Source organism: Cyprinodon tularosa, unplaced genomic scaffold (assembly GCF_016077235.1).
Source record: "Cyprinodon tularosa strain WSP-4 unplaced genomic scaffold, ASM1607723v1 ctg53, whole genome shotgun sequence".
NCBI classification, from domain to species: Eukaryota; Metazoa; Chordata; class Actinopteri; order Cyprinodontiformes; family Cyprinodontidae; genus Cyprinodon; species Cyprinodon tularosa.
Window position 1 is genome coordinate 835,854 of NW_024039263.1, and position 16,872 is coordinate 852,725.

Genomic DNA, 16,872 nt, shown 5'->3' on the forward strand with positions numbered 1-16,872 from the left:
TCTCTACAATGAGCACATAAGTATTTTAACAGGTTTTACATTTTAGTTCATTCAGACAATTAAAAATTTACGGGCACAAAATAAAATGTCATATTTCATTTGATGAAACTTTTTTTTTTTAGCAGGCTTAGTTTGGTACTATATGTGCATTTGGGTTTCTATGTACGTACTGTATAAGTATTTCCAAAGTCAGTTTTTAAGCATTTCTTTATTCTAAACTGATGAAGTCCACACATAGTCTGTAAAATTAATTTTCAAGACTATAGTTGTCTTAATTGCTAGTTTACCTTTTCTACCACTTTTTTCCTTTTAACTTGATCTTTTGTAATTTACAATCTTTATGGAGGGTTTGAATGACTGTCCTCATTGCTTATATTATATTTAGGCGAGGATCAGTAGGTTTACAAATAAAGTGGTAGCCCTTCAAAATTTCCCCACTATCCTTGATAGGTCCTTGGCTGGTCCCCTACAATTCCCATTTAAGCATCAATCTTTATACTAAATTATTCTTTCTGTCATGATTTGTGGACATTAAGATCTAAAGAGAAGCGTCATCTCCTGGTCAGACCCTGTAATTCAGTGAACGGGTGGAGTCAAAGTAAAAAAGTATGCACACCCAGGAGGGGGGTCGCTCCCGTGACTGGAAGTTGGAGGGGATTTTACTGGGAGTTGTACGAAAGTGGGCTGCCATTCGGCTAGCGGTTGACTGGGAAGGGCCATTTTGAAAGGCTGCTACTGCAAAACCCTCAGCTATTTTATTTTTGTGTAAATAATTTATATAATAAATGAGTTTCACTTTCCAAAAATGACACACAAACAAAAATAGGAACTTCATGACATTCTATTATTCTTTAATGCACCTGTATTCCATATCCAGTCAAGTTTTATGCAGTGTCTTCATCTTAGGTTGTATTTTTGAAACCATTACCTTAAGAAGAATGGAAAGTATTGCGCCTTTAGTTTCCGTACCATGATTATATATGTTGTTAGCTTCAGCAACATTTCCAGACTTCAGAATTTGTCTGTTTTCATAGCGATGAAAACGTTGTAGACTGTTGGGAATTTTTTTCAGTCAGCTGTTCAGCAGTGTGCAGCAAAAGGTGGGCTTTGGAGAGCACTGTTACTCTATCCTCCATAAAGCCTAATAAATTGAACTGTGTTGCCATTTTTAAACTTTATTGCTATTATCTCACCAAATATGAAGTGTTCAGGAAGGCTATTAGCTAAACCAAATTAAGCTACCTGGTGTCAATAAAAAAAAAAAATCATTAAAAAATCTGCATTTAACTACAGGTGCTGGTCATAAAATTAGAATATCATGAAAAAGTAGATTGATTTCAGTAATTCCATTTAAAAAGTGAAACTTGTATATTATATCCATACATTACATACAAACTCATATATTTCAGATGTTTATTTTGTTTAATTTTGATGATTACAAATGACAACAAATGAAAATCTCAAATTCATCATATCAGAAAATTAGAATATTGTGAAAAGGTTCAAAATTGATGGCCCCTGGTGCCACACTCTAATCAGCTAATTAACTCAAACCACCTGCAAAAGCCTTTAAATGGTCTTTCAGTCTAGTTCTATAGGCTACACAATCATGGGGAAGACTGCTGACTTGACAGTTGTCCAAAAGACGACCATCGACACCTTGCACAAGGAGGGCAAGACACAAAAGGTCATCGCTAAAGAGGCTGGCTGTTCACAGAGCTCAGTGTCCAAGCACATTAATAGAGAGGCGAAGGGAAGGAAAAGATGTGGTCGAAAAAAGTGTACAAGCAAGAGAGATAACCGCACCCTGGAGAGGATTGTGAAACAAAACCCATTCAAAAATGTGGGGGAGATTCACATAGAGTGGACTGCAGCTGGAGTGAGTGCTTCAAGAACCACCACACACAGACGTATGAAAGACATGGGTTTCTGCTGTCGCATTCCTTGTGTCAAGCCACTCTTGAACCACAGACAGCGTCAGAAGCGTCTTGCCTGGGCTAAAGAGAAACAGGACTGGACTGCTGGCGAGTGGTCCAAAGTCATGTTCTCTGATGAAAGTAAATTTTGCATTTCCTTTGGAAATCAAGGTCCCAGAGTCTGGAGGAAAAGAAGAGAGGCACTTCATCCACGTTGCTTGAAGTCCAGTGTAAAGTTTCCACAGTCAGTGATGGTTTGGGGTGCCATGTCATCTGCTGGTGTTGGTCCATTGTGTTTTCTGAGGTCCAGGGTCAACGCAGCCACATACCAGGAAGTTTTAGAGCACTTCATGCTTCCTGCAGCTGACCAACTTTTTGGAGATGCAGATTTAATTTTCCAACAGGACTTGGCACCTGCACACAGTGCCAAAGCTACCAGTACCTGGTTGAAGGACCATGGTATCCCTGTTCTTAATTGGCCAGCAAACTCTCCTGACCTTAACCCCATAGAAAATCTATGGGGTATTGTGAAGAAGAAGATGCAATACACCAGACCCAACAATTCAGAAGAGCTAAAAGCCACTATTAGAGCAACCTGGGCTATCATAACACCTGAGCAGTGCCACAGACTGATCGACTCCATGCCACGCCGCATTGCTGCAGTAATACAGGCCAAAGGAGGCCCAACTAAATACTGAGTGCTGTACATGCTCATACTTTTCATGTTCATACTTTTCAGTTGGCCAACATTTCTATAAATCCTTTGTTTTTATTGGTCTTCAGTAATATTCTAATTTTCTGATATGATGAATTTGAGATTTTCATTTGTTGTCATTTGTAATCATCAAAATTAAACAAAATAAACATCTGAAATATATGAGTTTGTATGTAATGTATGAATATAATATACAAGTTTCACTTTTTAAATGGAATTACTGAAATCAATCTACTTTTTCATGATATTCTAATTTTATGACCAGCACCTGTATATGAAAACCTATGCTGTCATTTTTAAAGCAGTTCGTAAAAAAACTTTTGTGAATGCTGAGTTTCTACAGTCTGTGCCAGACATGCAAAAGATAATGAAGGAAAAAAAAAGATCCATATTACAGACAAACAAGATTAATGTTTTGTTTTTAATAGGCTATGCACATAAATAATCATTGGAATTGCTGTCACTTATCAATGAATAATTAGCATGAGATTCACGTTGGTCTGCAAGTACAGATGGAAGCATAAAAGACATAAATACTAGATGGCATGCACTGCTGTGACAATCAGATAGTGATAACCTCTAAAAAAAAAAACCTTAGTGGTTCTGTCAAAAAATAAATAAATTCTGACTTTTTTAATAGCTTACTATCATTAATATCACTGTTAACCTGAAAATTAATCAAAGCATTAGATTTTTAGTATTATTTATTTTAATGCAGAGACACAAATATGGTAGAATAAGTGAATGATAATTGATGGTAATTGTGAATTTTTTCGCATTACAATACTGTGATTTTTTCCACATCTTTTAGGAATATATATCTGAAAATAAGTCTTGAAATACTGTTTCTGCTCCAGAATTTGTGATTGTGTTTAAGAAACAAGACAAAAAAAGGGATTTGTTATATTATGTAAACTGATTCACTGTCAAAAATAAAACCCTACATAATTGATCATGGCAAGGATGTTAAGAAAAAAAATTTCTACAGTGTAATATCTTGTCAAAAATACTCTTAGAGGTTAGATACTGTAGCTAACCTCTCACATCTTCTTTTGAAATGCTTGTTTTTGACACAATGTTGTTTTAAGAAGCAATGTTACACCGACTAAAGCACTCGTAAAATATTCAAAATTGGAAACCTGAGGAAAATTTTTTTTAACAATGATGTGAAGTAAAATATCATGTACAGAAAATACTCTCCAGTGGGGCATGATATGAAAGATACAATGGAGTGTTAGGGCCAGGCTAGAGAATTTTTATTTTTTTTTATTTTGAGAATAGTCATTATATTACAAGAATAAAGTTGAAAAATAATGAGAATGAAGTCATCACACCACAACCCGTTTCAGACAGAAAGCTTCAAGCTCCGACCAGCATGTGACGGCTGAACAGAACCCCCGAACAGCAACCTGAGTCCACTTTGACAAACCGCCTGATTTAATGCTGGTGTGCTAAAAGACTTAATATTTCCTTATTTGTCAAACCGATGTCAAAGTATAACTTAACATGAAGCTCAACATTCCTCATTTCAGGGAAAAAAGTGCTTCTTGTAAGAGTTGTCATAAAATACAATTTTATTCTTGCAACATTAGGACTTTATTCTCATAATGTTGCAACTTTATTCTTGAAATTTTATGACTTATTCTCATGATTTTAAGACTTTATTCTCGTAATGTTACATCTTTATTTTTGTAATTTTAGGACTTTATTTTTGTAATTTTATTACTTTATTCTCATAATCTTATTACTTGAATATTGGAAAAAAAATAATCTCTAGACTGGCCCTAATACTCCATCGTAGGAAGAAGGTGAAACTTCCCAGATGATGTTTTACATAAACAGGTACTTTCATCAACACTAGCAAACTGTGTTAGCGCTTTAAAGTCATCTAGTAGTTAAGCAAATAATTTTTGAGGATTATTTGTTCTCATACTGACAGCATTAGGAACAGGTGGAAGCATGGGTGACCTAGCAGAGGCAACACACAATGAGAAAATCTCCACTGCATCAATTCAAACTGAATGTCATCCAAGGATTATTATGGAATCAAAATCTAATTAAATGGCTTAAAACCTTGTTATATATACTGAACTTAGAAACTCATCAAAGTAATGGAAATCTTTTGTTTGATATTTGGACAGTAGTTAGGTTAGCTGTGCCTGTAGCATACCTATTAAACTAACCCACACACTGAGTCTTTTTGATGTTTAAATAGATTTTAAAGGAGAACCCCTTCAAGTTCCAAGGCTTTAAAAACCCTTTAGAGTCCAGTAAATATTAACAGATATTTTGCCCTCCTGTTTGTTAATTTCTCTAGATCTGGACTGGATGCGTCATTTTCTGAGAACTTTGGGAATTTTTTTAAGCCTATTTTTTTATTTCATGCTGCTAGAGGTTCAGTTTCAGGTAATTCTTTTTAGCTGTGTTTATATATTTTCCCAATAATTATGAAAAGAGAGGAAAAAAAAATTCTTGATAAATATTTAATTTGTAATTATAAGCCTAAATATATTGATAACTCATTTTGAAAAATACCAGTAGTTAACCAGCCTGTTGTAAAGCTGTTTGTCAGAGATTTGAAGTGTAACAATTTATAAGAGTACACTTTATATACAAGTCATATAAACAATTACATTACAAAATTATAATGAGATTGAGAACAATACTTATAAGATGCTGCAAATGTCAACATAGCCCCTGTTATGTTAATATTTCAGAACCCTGCTAACCTTTAAGCTACAGTGTGTAATTTTCAGTGACATATAACGTCCAGACTGCAGACCACAGCAACATGAACTTCTCCCCCCCAACAGTACGGCGAGCGTTACGGGACAAAATGTCTTCCACGACGTCCGCATCACCTACCTTCTCAAGTGATGAGGTTTGTTTACATAGATAATTTTACAGATAGTATTTCATTAGTCTGTGTGTTCAGTACCGTCTCAGCTCATTTCTCTCAACTTGCCGTAGTTACTTTCGAGCGTAATGGGCGATCTCGCAATCGCTAGTTTGTTGGCTCTGTGCTGCCGTAGCGCAAAGATGTCTGCCTCCATGGCTGCGAGACCCGCTCCTATGTAATTATAAATAACGAATTCTAAGGCAACGCAAATATTAAGGTTAAGAGGCTGAGCTCGTAGATGATGATAAATAACATAGTTATGTATAATATATTACATTTCTGACTGTATATCCCTGTAATTATTACACACTGTAGCTTTAAGTAGTCAATAATCTAAAACAGGGAATATTTCTACCAAAAGAGGAACAATTATATAATATAAACCAATAAAAGCAACATTTTAGATAATTGAAATTAAACAATGAAAACTGACTCATGAATGCTCAAGACAGCTTTGTTTAAGACTTTTATTCACTTAAATCTTCAAGTGTTAAAGCAAGAACAAAACATTTAGAATGTCCTTTGGTGGGATTTTAATACACTTTATTAATACTTTATATGTAAACTAATATTTTTTTGATGCCAGCACGTTGCCAATACAAAGGGAAATCAACTGCACAACTAAAAAAATAAAATAAAATAATGATCAATTAAAAAAAAGGAAATAAAAAGAGCAGAAGAGCCTTGCTTCTGCATTTGGATGTCTTAAATAGATACGTTAAAGGTTGCCTTTTTTCAATCACAGTTTGGCAGAGATACAAAAAGGACTACATGACTCTTTATTTTTTGTTCTGTCAAGGAAAAAAAAAACTTTGCAAATACACTGATGGTTCTCTATGCGCTTCTTGTCTGCTTAGGGTAGAAATTACCCTCTGTCCACGATTGCAGGGAGCAAGGTGGCTGTAAGACAGAAGAGGAGTCGGACAGCTTTACTGGATTATCTTTTTGGAAGTAGAGGAAGGGGTGAGAGGGGGCCGGGGAAGCTTCTTACACATGTGCATCACTAACATTGGACAAAAGAATCTTTCAGCCAACAAGGGTTTACAGAGTAACGTTCACAAATGCACAGGTCAGTGGCAGCGTGCCAGGAGTGGGTGGGTTGGGGGGATTTGAGGTACAGGGGCTGAACAGGAGGAATGACGCGACAGAAAACCTGTGAAGGTGTGGCATGTTTGGGTTAACAGGAGCAAAGTTCTTGTGTCACAAATAGGTAATCCAGACAGATTTCCTTCTATCCAGAATCCAATGACAGCAAAGAATGTTCTGTTTTTTTGTTGCTTTTGTTCACCTTTTTCTGTTTGTCATTGCCTTGAAGTGTAACAGTTCGTCTCTCAGGACGGTCTTCCTCGCTGCTCAGCATGGAGGTTTTTTTTTCTCTTATTCATATTCTTCATCGTCGCCAGTCCAGCAAACATTTCCTTGCACAAGCGTCCCTAAGGGGGGGAGGCTGGGATCCACGGGCCACCGTCGGCTTGTGCGAGAGCTGATTGGCTGCAGCTGTTGTTGCCGTGGCAATAAGAAAGGAAGTGAACAAGTCTGTCATGTTGAGTTATTCCTCCTCACACTGGAAGGATCTCATGAACCTGGTATGGCTTAGAGAGGGAAAGGGGGGGGACTCACCGTTCTTTGATTTATCAGGCAAATACTCAGTTATTCATACTTTTAATAATATCTTTTTATTTTAGATGTATACTCTTTACTTTATATTCTTTGAAATTAAATTAAAAGTTTTTGCTTTAGTCTGGCACATTCTCGTCATTGTCAGCACCGAGTCTGGCAGCGAGAAGCTCAGTGCGTCACAGTCCAGAAAGCTAATGATTTTTCTTTTTCTAAAAAAATGGTTGTAGATTATCTGTAAGGAAAGGTTTGGGAGGGCTAAGGTGAAGGTGGTGGGAGTGAGAGTCGCTCCCACTCAGGAATAGGTCCCTTCAGAGCATGGCGGACCAGCAGGGGGCTCTCAGCAATGCGGCACCCAGCAGCAGTAGTGTCAGCAAACTGTAGAGTGAAGGAGGCTTCAGGGGAGCCTGGCCTGAATCGGGCCCCTTGCAACCCCCCAGCTCGGACTCACAGCGGGGCTTCTCGCACAGCAGGCCTGTGTAGGAGGGGGGGCAGCTACAGCGGTTGTTCACACACTCCCCGCCATTTTGGCAACGCAGGAGTTCGTTGTCACACACCCGGGCTGTGGTAAGAGGAATGTTAACAGAAGAAGGAGAGGTCAGAATCTCATACACACAAGCACTGGATGAAACTTTAATTAAAGTTATCATGATGATCACGATACTGCAACATAAGAACTCATCCTATCTAAACATAAGAGCCTTTTTTGAAATTCTAGAAAATTGTCAAATAATCAGACATATTACTTTGCATACTTGTAAAACGTGCATTTATTACTGTATGTTGCATATATTGAAAAAAAGCCTATAGCGTACTGAATACTTACCCACAGTTAAACCAACAATTAGGAATTGCTATTGCAGTGTTTGCAAAGGCATTCCACTTTTTCATCCTTTCATCATCTCAAATTCACAAATATTTATATATTTCGTGGGATTTCTTTTATGTAAAAGAACAACACACATTTAGGTGATGTGGAGTAGAGATTTTTCTTTCACACACAGTACTTTGCATGTTGACTGAAATTTTATATTTTTATCGTGCCTGATCAGAGAACCTCTTATTATTCCATCTCCTATGGCCTAAACTGAACTGATCTCCTCCAGGTTTAACATTGGTCTCTTGGCTGCTTCCCTTATCTACCCAAAAGGCTTTTCTGGACCATTTTGTGGAAGTTTTTCAGTCATACAATAATCTTTATAACCCTGCTGTAAACCTTCTCAAAACCTTACCCCTGAGCTGTGTTTCTTACCGTAAATGATGGTGTTTATTCACTAGTGTTGTCTGACAAACCTCTGAGGGCTTCACACAGCAGCCCAGATTTACTAGTTTTACAAGTGACTTAAAGTTAAATTCTACTAGATCAGGGCTGGTGTTCTGTGTGTTTTAGATCTGTCTCTGCTCAAATATATCCGATTTCCATTAATTTATGATTAATAGACTTTTGCTTCTGACAGTTAAATCAGGTATGTTAAAAGAGGAGAAACTTCTAAAAAATGCAGGACAGATAAATCTGTCCCTGGGCCAACAAAGCTGTTTCAAATAGCTGATTGACCTCCCCAGCATGCAGTTAGTTCAACTGAATCCTTATAATGACCTTGATGTCTTCATGTAGATGTGTTAAAATAGAGAAAAGCCTAAAGGTTGCAGAATGCTGGTCACCAAGTATTGGATTTAGAAGTATGGGCTTCGAAATACACAAGCATGCTCTACTTTCCATATATATATATATATATATATATATATATATATATATATATATATATATATATATATATATATATATATATATATATATATATATATATATATAGGTAAAACATTTAAAAATCGTGTTAAATTTCTTACCATGGATTGGTCTACTAAATAAAACACCAGCAAAATAGACTAATGTTTGACTTCTACCTTTTGTGAGACATTTTCATGTAGCATTTTAAGGATTATGAACACTGTTGCAAAGCAATGAAGCTGAGCTTCGGTTTTATATAAAGTTTACTTAACTGGTGCACATAGTAAATACATTTCTGATAAAGTTTGACAAGTCGATTCATCTTAAAAAAATATAAAAAGATGAATGTATGCTACTTGTTCAGCTATTACCAGAGCTGACAAACAATTTGAACTTTTCATAAAAACATAGGAACCTCTAGCCCTAGTTTAAACATCTAGCTTTTCTAGTAAATTACTGAGCCAGTCACAAATTTGCAGAAAGTTGTGAGGGAACCCTGAAGCCTTTTTCTATTTAGACAATTCCCAAAACATTTTCTGAGGTAATGTCCAGAAGGCAATCTTCCAATATTCCCAACCCTCTCAAAGTGTCCTTTTCTATAAAATAGAGGAGCACATATATATATGTGTGTGTGGGCTAAAACTTAAGCATAGTGCTAATTTGATAGTTTTCTATTGTCTTGAAAAAAAGCTGACTTCTCTGCAGACTCTGCCTCAGTTTAATGTTAAAAAGCTTCTTTTACTTTCACTCAACAACAGCACACAAGGAACCTTGAGTTGTTTCTGTCATGCACAGCAGCTCAGTCAGAAATAGAACTGCCTCTAAAGTATTCTGTGAAAAAGACTCCAGACTTAGAGGTGTGAACTGCACTTCTGTTAATTAATACTCAGCTGTTCCATTGTCTGCTAGAGGGATGTTTTGACTGCATTGAGTCATCTACCACTTATATATACACAACATAAAGCCATTTGAACTGAGAACCCTCTGCTGACAGCTATCTCTGTAAAGGTCTTGATAACAATCGTCAACAAATGGGAGTCATTACACTTTTCTGGACCCACTGCAAACAAAGTGGAAACAAAATTCTTCATTTCAAAAGGAACTTTGAGGACCATAAGGTAGTTGTAAGAAATGTTAAGGCCCACCACTGTTAAATGAACTTCCACTTTCTCTCTCTCAAACCTTTACTGTTGGAAAAAGTCAAAAGGATAAAACATTATTTTTTTTCAAATTGGATCAAAAGTTTCTTCATAACCCAAATTCCTTCCAGGTGGGCCGAGCAGATTCTCAATATGTGTTTTTGTTTTCGTACCTTTGCAATGCATCCATACACTAAACAGATTAACTTAAAGCTACAGTGTGTAATTTTCAGCGACATCTAACGTCCAGACTGCAGACCGCAGCAACATGAACATCTCCCCCCACCGCTTCTCCCCCCCAACAGTACGGCGAGCGTTACGGGACAAAATGTCTTCCACGACGTCCGCATCACCTACCTTCTCAAGTGATGAGGTTTGTTTACATAGATAATTTTACAGATAGTATTTCATTAGTCTGTGTGTTCAGTACCGTCTCAGTTCATCTCTCTCAACTTGCCGTAGTTACTTTCGAGCGTAATGGGCGATCTCGCAATCGCTAGTTTGTTGGCTCTGCGCTGCCGTAGCGCAAAGATGTCTGCCTCCATGGCTGCGAGACCCGCTCCTATGTAATTATAAATAACGAATTCTAAGGCAACGCAAATATTAAGGTTAAGAGGCTGAGCTCGTAGATGATGATAAATAACATAGTTATGTATAATATATTACATTTCTGACTGTATATCCCTGTAATTATTACACACTGTAGCTTTAACAAAAAATACTAAAAATGAAAAAAAAAAAAAAAAAAAAGGAAAATATCAAAGTCTGGTTATTAAAAACTTGGCCCATTAAGGCTCTGACTTCATGTGCTCGCCATCCTTAATGTCCAAAGCAATGATAGTTTCATTATAAATGATGCATATTGTTTGACAATTTTAAAAGTATGCTTTATTTTTTTATTCTACCCATTTTGTGACATATCTACCAAAATTGCATAAGTTCTTTTTTTTTTTTTTTTTTTTTAACTTTTATTCCTTTTGGGAGTAGCAGTAGTGTAACTATTACTATATTACTAATAGCTAATCACATTAGAGTCAGAGTTAGATGTTAGAGGGCAATGTATTGACTTTACTCCATGCACTAATCAGATTAATATTTTTATTTTGAAGTGGTTCAGATTTTAATTTTTATTATGTTTTAGAGATGTGGCAATTGGCTTATTACAAATAGGGAATGATTTTATCAAAATACATATGTTTTTTTTATATTGTTCATATTAATACACAGAGAACAGGGTAGAAAAAATTTGTTTTGAGTTTTTAGGACACTCTTTCAACATCTGCGTTTTAAACTTCTTACTGTATTTGTTAAATTTAGCTAATTTCAGTGTAAGTGGAATATTTAAAATGGGGGACAAATGTTAAAATAATCATCCAGAAAAGAAAGCATGTATTTTACAGAAGTATTTTCACTGTTTTTCTATTACATTCATCATTGTCCATTGGGTTCAGTGAATAACAGAAAGGCTGAACACATCATAGAAAGGTTGCTCATTTTTTCTATTAAGGTTAAAAATCTGCAATGAAAAACACAGTTTTCTAAAATTTTATCAGGCTTTATGTAAAGTATCCAGATAAATTAAGGATCTAACATGGATTTCATAGATAAATCCATTGATTAGTGATGCTAACCCCTTCGCTGATGTAAATCATCAATATGAGCTACTAAAGACATCTTGAAATGTCAAACGTGCAATCGTTTCTTTTATTTTTTGTTTTTTTGTTTTCAAATAATCTTGAAATTTTGCCTGCAGTGTTATATAACGTTCACATCTCAAGCATCCAGTGTGACATTTTCTCCTAACCTAATACTTCATAACAAGTCATGAAAGAAAAGCAGTTTAATCCTTTTTAGTTAAGGTTTACTTGTACAGACTGTCATCTAACAGAGAATTTTCATCTATTGAAAAACCGCTAGTAAAAAACTATTTTGATTAAAGCTATTATTTTGTTCAAGAAAACCCAATATATTGTTATGTTAATTGTGTTTTATAATGTTGTAAAGAAAAAAAAACAGGTTTATGTTACTTATAGTTAAAGAGAATAAAAGGTAATTGGCTACAGTTAAAATCAAAAGGTCACAGCTTTGCAAAATGGACGATTAGAAAATGAATTCTCCAATTGCATCTATTAATATTGTGATGTTCTATTCCAAAACTGTAAGATGATGAGATCAGAAATACCAGTGAATCAGTCAAATACACATATAAATAAATAAACTGGTGACATTTTAAGCCATGTCATAGACTGATTAACATGCAATATGCACAACACTGAGTCCGAATTTAAAAGTATTATAATTTGACATCCAAAAATATCTATAATAACAACAAAGCCTCCAAAGCAGTAAAGTCTAACTGTTAGTATTCAACAAATACTGTCTATTTAACTTTTGGGCTATTACTAAATTTTCAGCTGCATTACAACACCAAAAAATCCACAATATCCTCAGTGCCTTCCAGGGTTTTCCCAGACAGCGCTGACTTTAAACAAACTGAACATTAGGTGAAAATTGGTGTATATTTAGAGCTGGGACACCGAGGCCACTCTATTCCCAGTGGAGGCAAGCTGTCAAGCAAGCTGGAGGCAAACAGAGTTGCACAGCACAAACTAATAAACCAACAGAGACGAATAAACAGTGATAAACAAATGGGCCACTTCTGCCCATTTCGGTTGGTTTATAGGAGTGGAAAACAATGCGGTGAGTAATATATGAAGTCTGCAGACCATAAATATCACAACAACAAATATAAGGTCTCTCTCCTTATACTCTGAACCAGACGCATGCCATCTCCCAGGAATAGCCAAATAGAGCTTTGATGAAAACCTTTCTTTAGAGACTATATTTGTGTCTCATGTTTTGTGTATCTTGAAGAAGAGAAAAGAGGTGCTACGTGGCCCAGAAAGTTTGTATTATTGTTGATTCAAGGATGACATCTGAAGACAAGTTAGATTAATAGACCTCTCTGATGAAAGGAGAGTATAAAACCAATGGGAATACAACCAATCACAAACGCAAAACTTTTTCATAAAACACGTCTCTTTAGCTTGTTCACTTTTTATGAAGTAAACAAAGCAAAAAACAAACAAGAAGGCTGAAAAGGGATCTTTACATTAACCTTAGAATGTAAAGCATGTTAGTATTAGGAATACTAATGATTACAGAAATGTTCAGATGTTGTTATCATTGTGTTCTAAAGGATTTGATAATGCAAATCTTCAATCGGTAATAATATGTCCTGCAAAAAACTCTGTCTTCTTGTTCCATTACAACAACAAGTTTTACTGCAAATACAACCCAAAGTTTTCTAGTGTAGGTCACTTTCAGTCTTATGAAAGACTCTCCAATTGGCTTTAGGAAATGACTTGGACTGGGCCACTCTAACAAATCAATATTGCACCAAACTGAACCTTTCCTTTGCTGCTCTAGCTCTAACAGTTATTCTTCTCATGGGAGGTAGGTATAGCCCTTTTGCTTCCACAAGTTGCGAATCCATCTTCCCATCATGTCTAGCTAGTTTCTATCTTTGTCAGTTAAATAACATGCTGCTGTCATTCTGCACATCTCAGATGTTGCTGCTATTTTCAAATATACTGTAAAAATGTCAATAGCTGTATATTATTTATTTATTCTCCAGGTGCACAGTATTGTTAAACATTTTACAGTATAGTATTTTATTGTTTATCTTTCAACTCTTTACTATTATGTTATTCTTATACATTTTTCTGTGTGACATTTTTTTCGATTTTTTTTCTAATCTTTTTGCAGCTGTAAACACCAGAATTTCCCAATTTTGGGACAATAAAGGGATTTTCTATTCTATTCTATTCTATTCTATTCTATTCTATTCTATTCTATTCTATTCTATTCTATTCTATTCTATTCTATTCTATTCTATTCTATTCTATTCTCCTGAAACGAATATGCTGTCATCCAACCTATTCTCATTATGAGTGCGTATGAAATTGTAGGAAAAGTTATGCACCGTAATTTTGTACGTTTTGTATGTTTTTTTCGTCGTATGCGCATGCGCATTTGACGCACCTTTCACGAATATAGAATAAAAATTACAATTAGCCCTAACCCTAACCCTAAGATATAAAACAGCAAGCAACCTAGTTAGAGACATGAATAAGTGATGATTGCACTGTTTTTCCCAATTTTACGTCCGTCCGCGGATCTGCTTTTTTTTTCTGTCTGCCAGTGCATGCGCACTGATGAGGTTTTTTTAAGGAAAAACGTCCAAAATGTACGAAATAGTGTGCATAACTTTTCGTACGATTTCATACGCACTGATAATGAGAATATGTTGTGTCATCATGATATGCGGTGCCACCTGTAACATTATCAGCTTTCATAAACAAATAAGAAATAAAACTCTTCCAAATAATATGCTGCAAGCTTCTAAAAAAACTCCAAGCAAATACCCTTCAATCTAATCTACTATCTATTTATACATGCTAGTGAGAAGCTCTTGTACCACCTAGTAATAATGTTTTATATAAACGAGAGAAAACCTCTCATACACACTAATGAGAATCTGCCATTTAACTTGTGAAAACATCATAAAAACTAGGGAGAACCTTTGAAACAAGATAGTGATGTCAGTAAGCAATTACAGCGAGGAAGCAATGATTATAGAAACCAAGATATTAGCCTTAAGATAAGATAAAGTAAACTTTATTGATCTCATAGTGGAGAAATTGAATTATCACATCGGCTCAATAGCCAAAAGAAGCTCCTCCTTTTGGCCCTTCTTTTGACTATAGAGCCAATGTGACAAGTGATTTTCTCCCCTGTGAGATCAATAAAGTCGATCTTATCTTATATCATCTTATCTTATAGCTGAAATCTTGGTGTCATGATGGACTCAGACGTGAACCTACAGAGGCACATAAAGGCTGCTACTAAGACAGCCTTTTATCATCTCGAGCATTAAAGGATTAAAGTCCAAGCAAGATCTAGAAAAACTAATTTATTTATTTATTTATTTATTTATTTATTTATCTGTAGTAGAATTGATTACTGCAACAGTGTCTTCACAGGTTTGCCTAAAAAGTCCATCACACAGCTGCAGCAGATCCAAAACTCTGCTGCCCATGTTCTCACTAGAACTAAGAAAGTAGAACACATCAGCCTGGTTCTGAAGTCCTTCCACTAGCTCCCTGTAGCTCAGAAAATATACCTTAAAATCCTTCTGTCAGTCTATAAATAACGGATTTGTTGTCAGTGTATGGATCTCCCAGACCACTCAGGTCTTCTAGTTCAAGTCTACACTGTTAATCCAGAACTAGAACCAAACAAGGAGAAGAGGGATTTAGTTCCTATGCTCCACTGATCTGGAACAAATTCCCAGAAGACTGGAAAAGGGCTGAAAGCCTGAGTTATTTTAAGTCAGAGTTAAAAACCTATTTGTTTAGAGCTGCCTTTGACGGTTGAAGTTAAACTGCTAAGTGGGGTATTAGGCCCCTTCCACACAAAGTCAAACCCTGGCCTTAATTCACAAATTTTTCACCAAACCAGCCTCTCATCCATACAAACCCGGTATTCGGGGGTCTGTAAACGATCTTTTTTTTATTAAGCCTTCAGAGTGGGAAGACTTTGAAAGGCCGTTTTCGCGTTTCCATCTTTAAGCTCTAACCGCATTTTTTTTCTTACACGCATGCGTCATAGCGTCGCCTCTATAAACACGCATGCGCAACACAGTATCACAACAACAATGGCGCCGTACTGTGTTGAATGGTTGCTGCTCATGCTACTCACCCTGCTGTCGGGCTTACAACAGAATCTTCTTCTTCTGGAATATCTCCAGGAAGAACAGAGCAATATCGACGACATAGTTCAGCACCTGAATTTGACTGAACCACGAAAATGGACCCGCAGGGCAACCATGTATAAATATTACTGCGCATGGCCAACATTTCGTTGCCTGTTTTCTCCTATTTTTGCTTTGGCACCACAGCGCCACTTACAGGCCTGGCATACATTTTGCAGCGTTTTCATGCATTCATGTGGTCGATCACATTTATTTTACGTCTCCGTCTTTAAGACAAACGTTCTGGAAAATATTAGCGTTTCGTGTTTGTTTTGACTTCGTGTGGACGGGGCCTTAGTTTATGGTTGGGGTTAAACATTTTGTTTGTTTTGTTACCTGCTTTTATCTTATTATATTTACCTGCTTTTATTTTCCTTGTATTTGACTGTTTAATTTATGTGAAGCTCTTTGAATCATCTTTGTGCTGAATTGTGCTATACACATAAACTCTCCTTGAGAACCTCTTATACAAATGAAGGAGAACATTTTATATACATTTGTGAAAATGTTCCATATAAAAAGAACTGCAGGAACCTTTCATACCAAGTAAACAAATATTTCCAGTTTAGTCACAAAGAACAGTGTTTAACTAGGAAGGGTTTTCAGTGAAACAGGGAGGTGTTCTATTAGGCCACGGGTTTTAGTTTTATTAACAATTTTCTGTTTAGTCCTCTATTTATATCAGCGATCTTGGGTCAATATTTTACCAATCAAAACTATGATGTTTGCTCAGCAACCTGCTGAAGTCCTAACAAAAAGATTTGCAGTACTGAGTAATATTTGGCTTCAGCAAAGATGACAAAGGGCCCAATTGCAACAGGCCAGTAGCTGACAACTTCAACTACTGAGGGTCTCATATCTCTTCCCCAGCCTAGTATACCCAGGCCAACATTAACCAAAGGTCAGAAGTTACTGCTGGATTGTGTGTTAGACAAATTATTGTTCAGTAATGCAACTATTTCTATTATCTCAAGTGGAGTCGCGAGGGGTGCTGGTGCCTATATCCAGCTGTCTATGGGTAAGAGGCAGGGTACAACATGGA

The 16,872-nt window shown here is 36.1% G+C and overlaps 1 protein-coding gene across 9 annotated transcripts in view; it reads right to left on the reverse strand.

The window, feature by feature from the left end:
* Positions 1-6,312: 6,312 nt before the first annotated feature.
* The window catches only part of ntng1a (netrin g1a), a 176,798-nt gene continuing 166,238 nt past the window's right edge, over positions 6,313-16,872 (reverse strand). For all 9 annotated transcript variants that reach the window (XM_038304283.1, XM_038304287.1, XM_038304286.1 and 6 more), the window contains one exon: positions 6,313-7,709. In XM_038304283.1, coding sequence (XP_038160211.1) covers positions 7,459-7,709 — 251 coding nt within the window. In that variant the 3' untranslated portion in view covers positions 6,313-7,458. The remainder of the gene's footprint in view (positions 7,710-16,872) is intronic.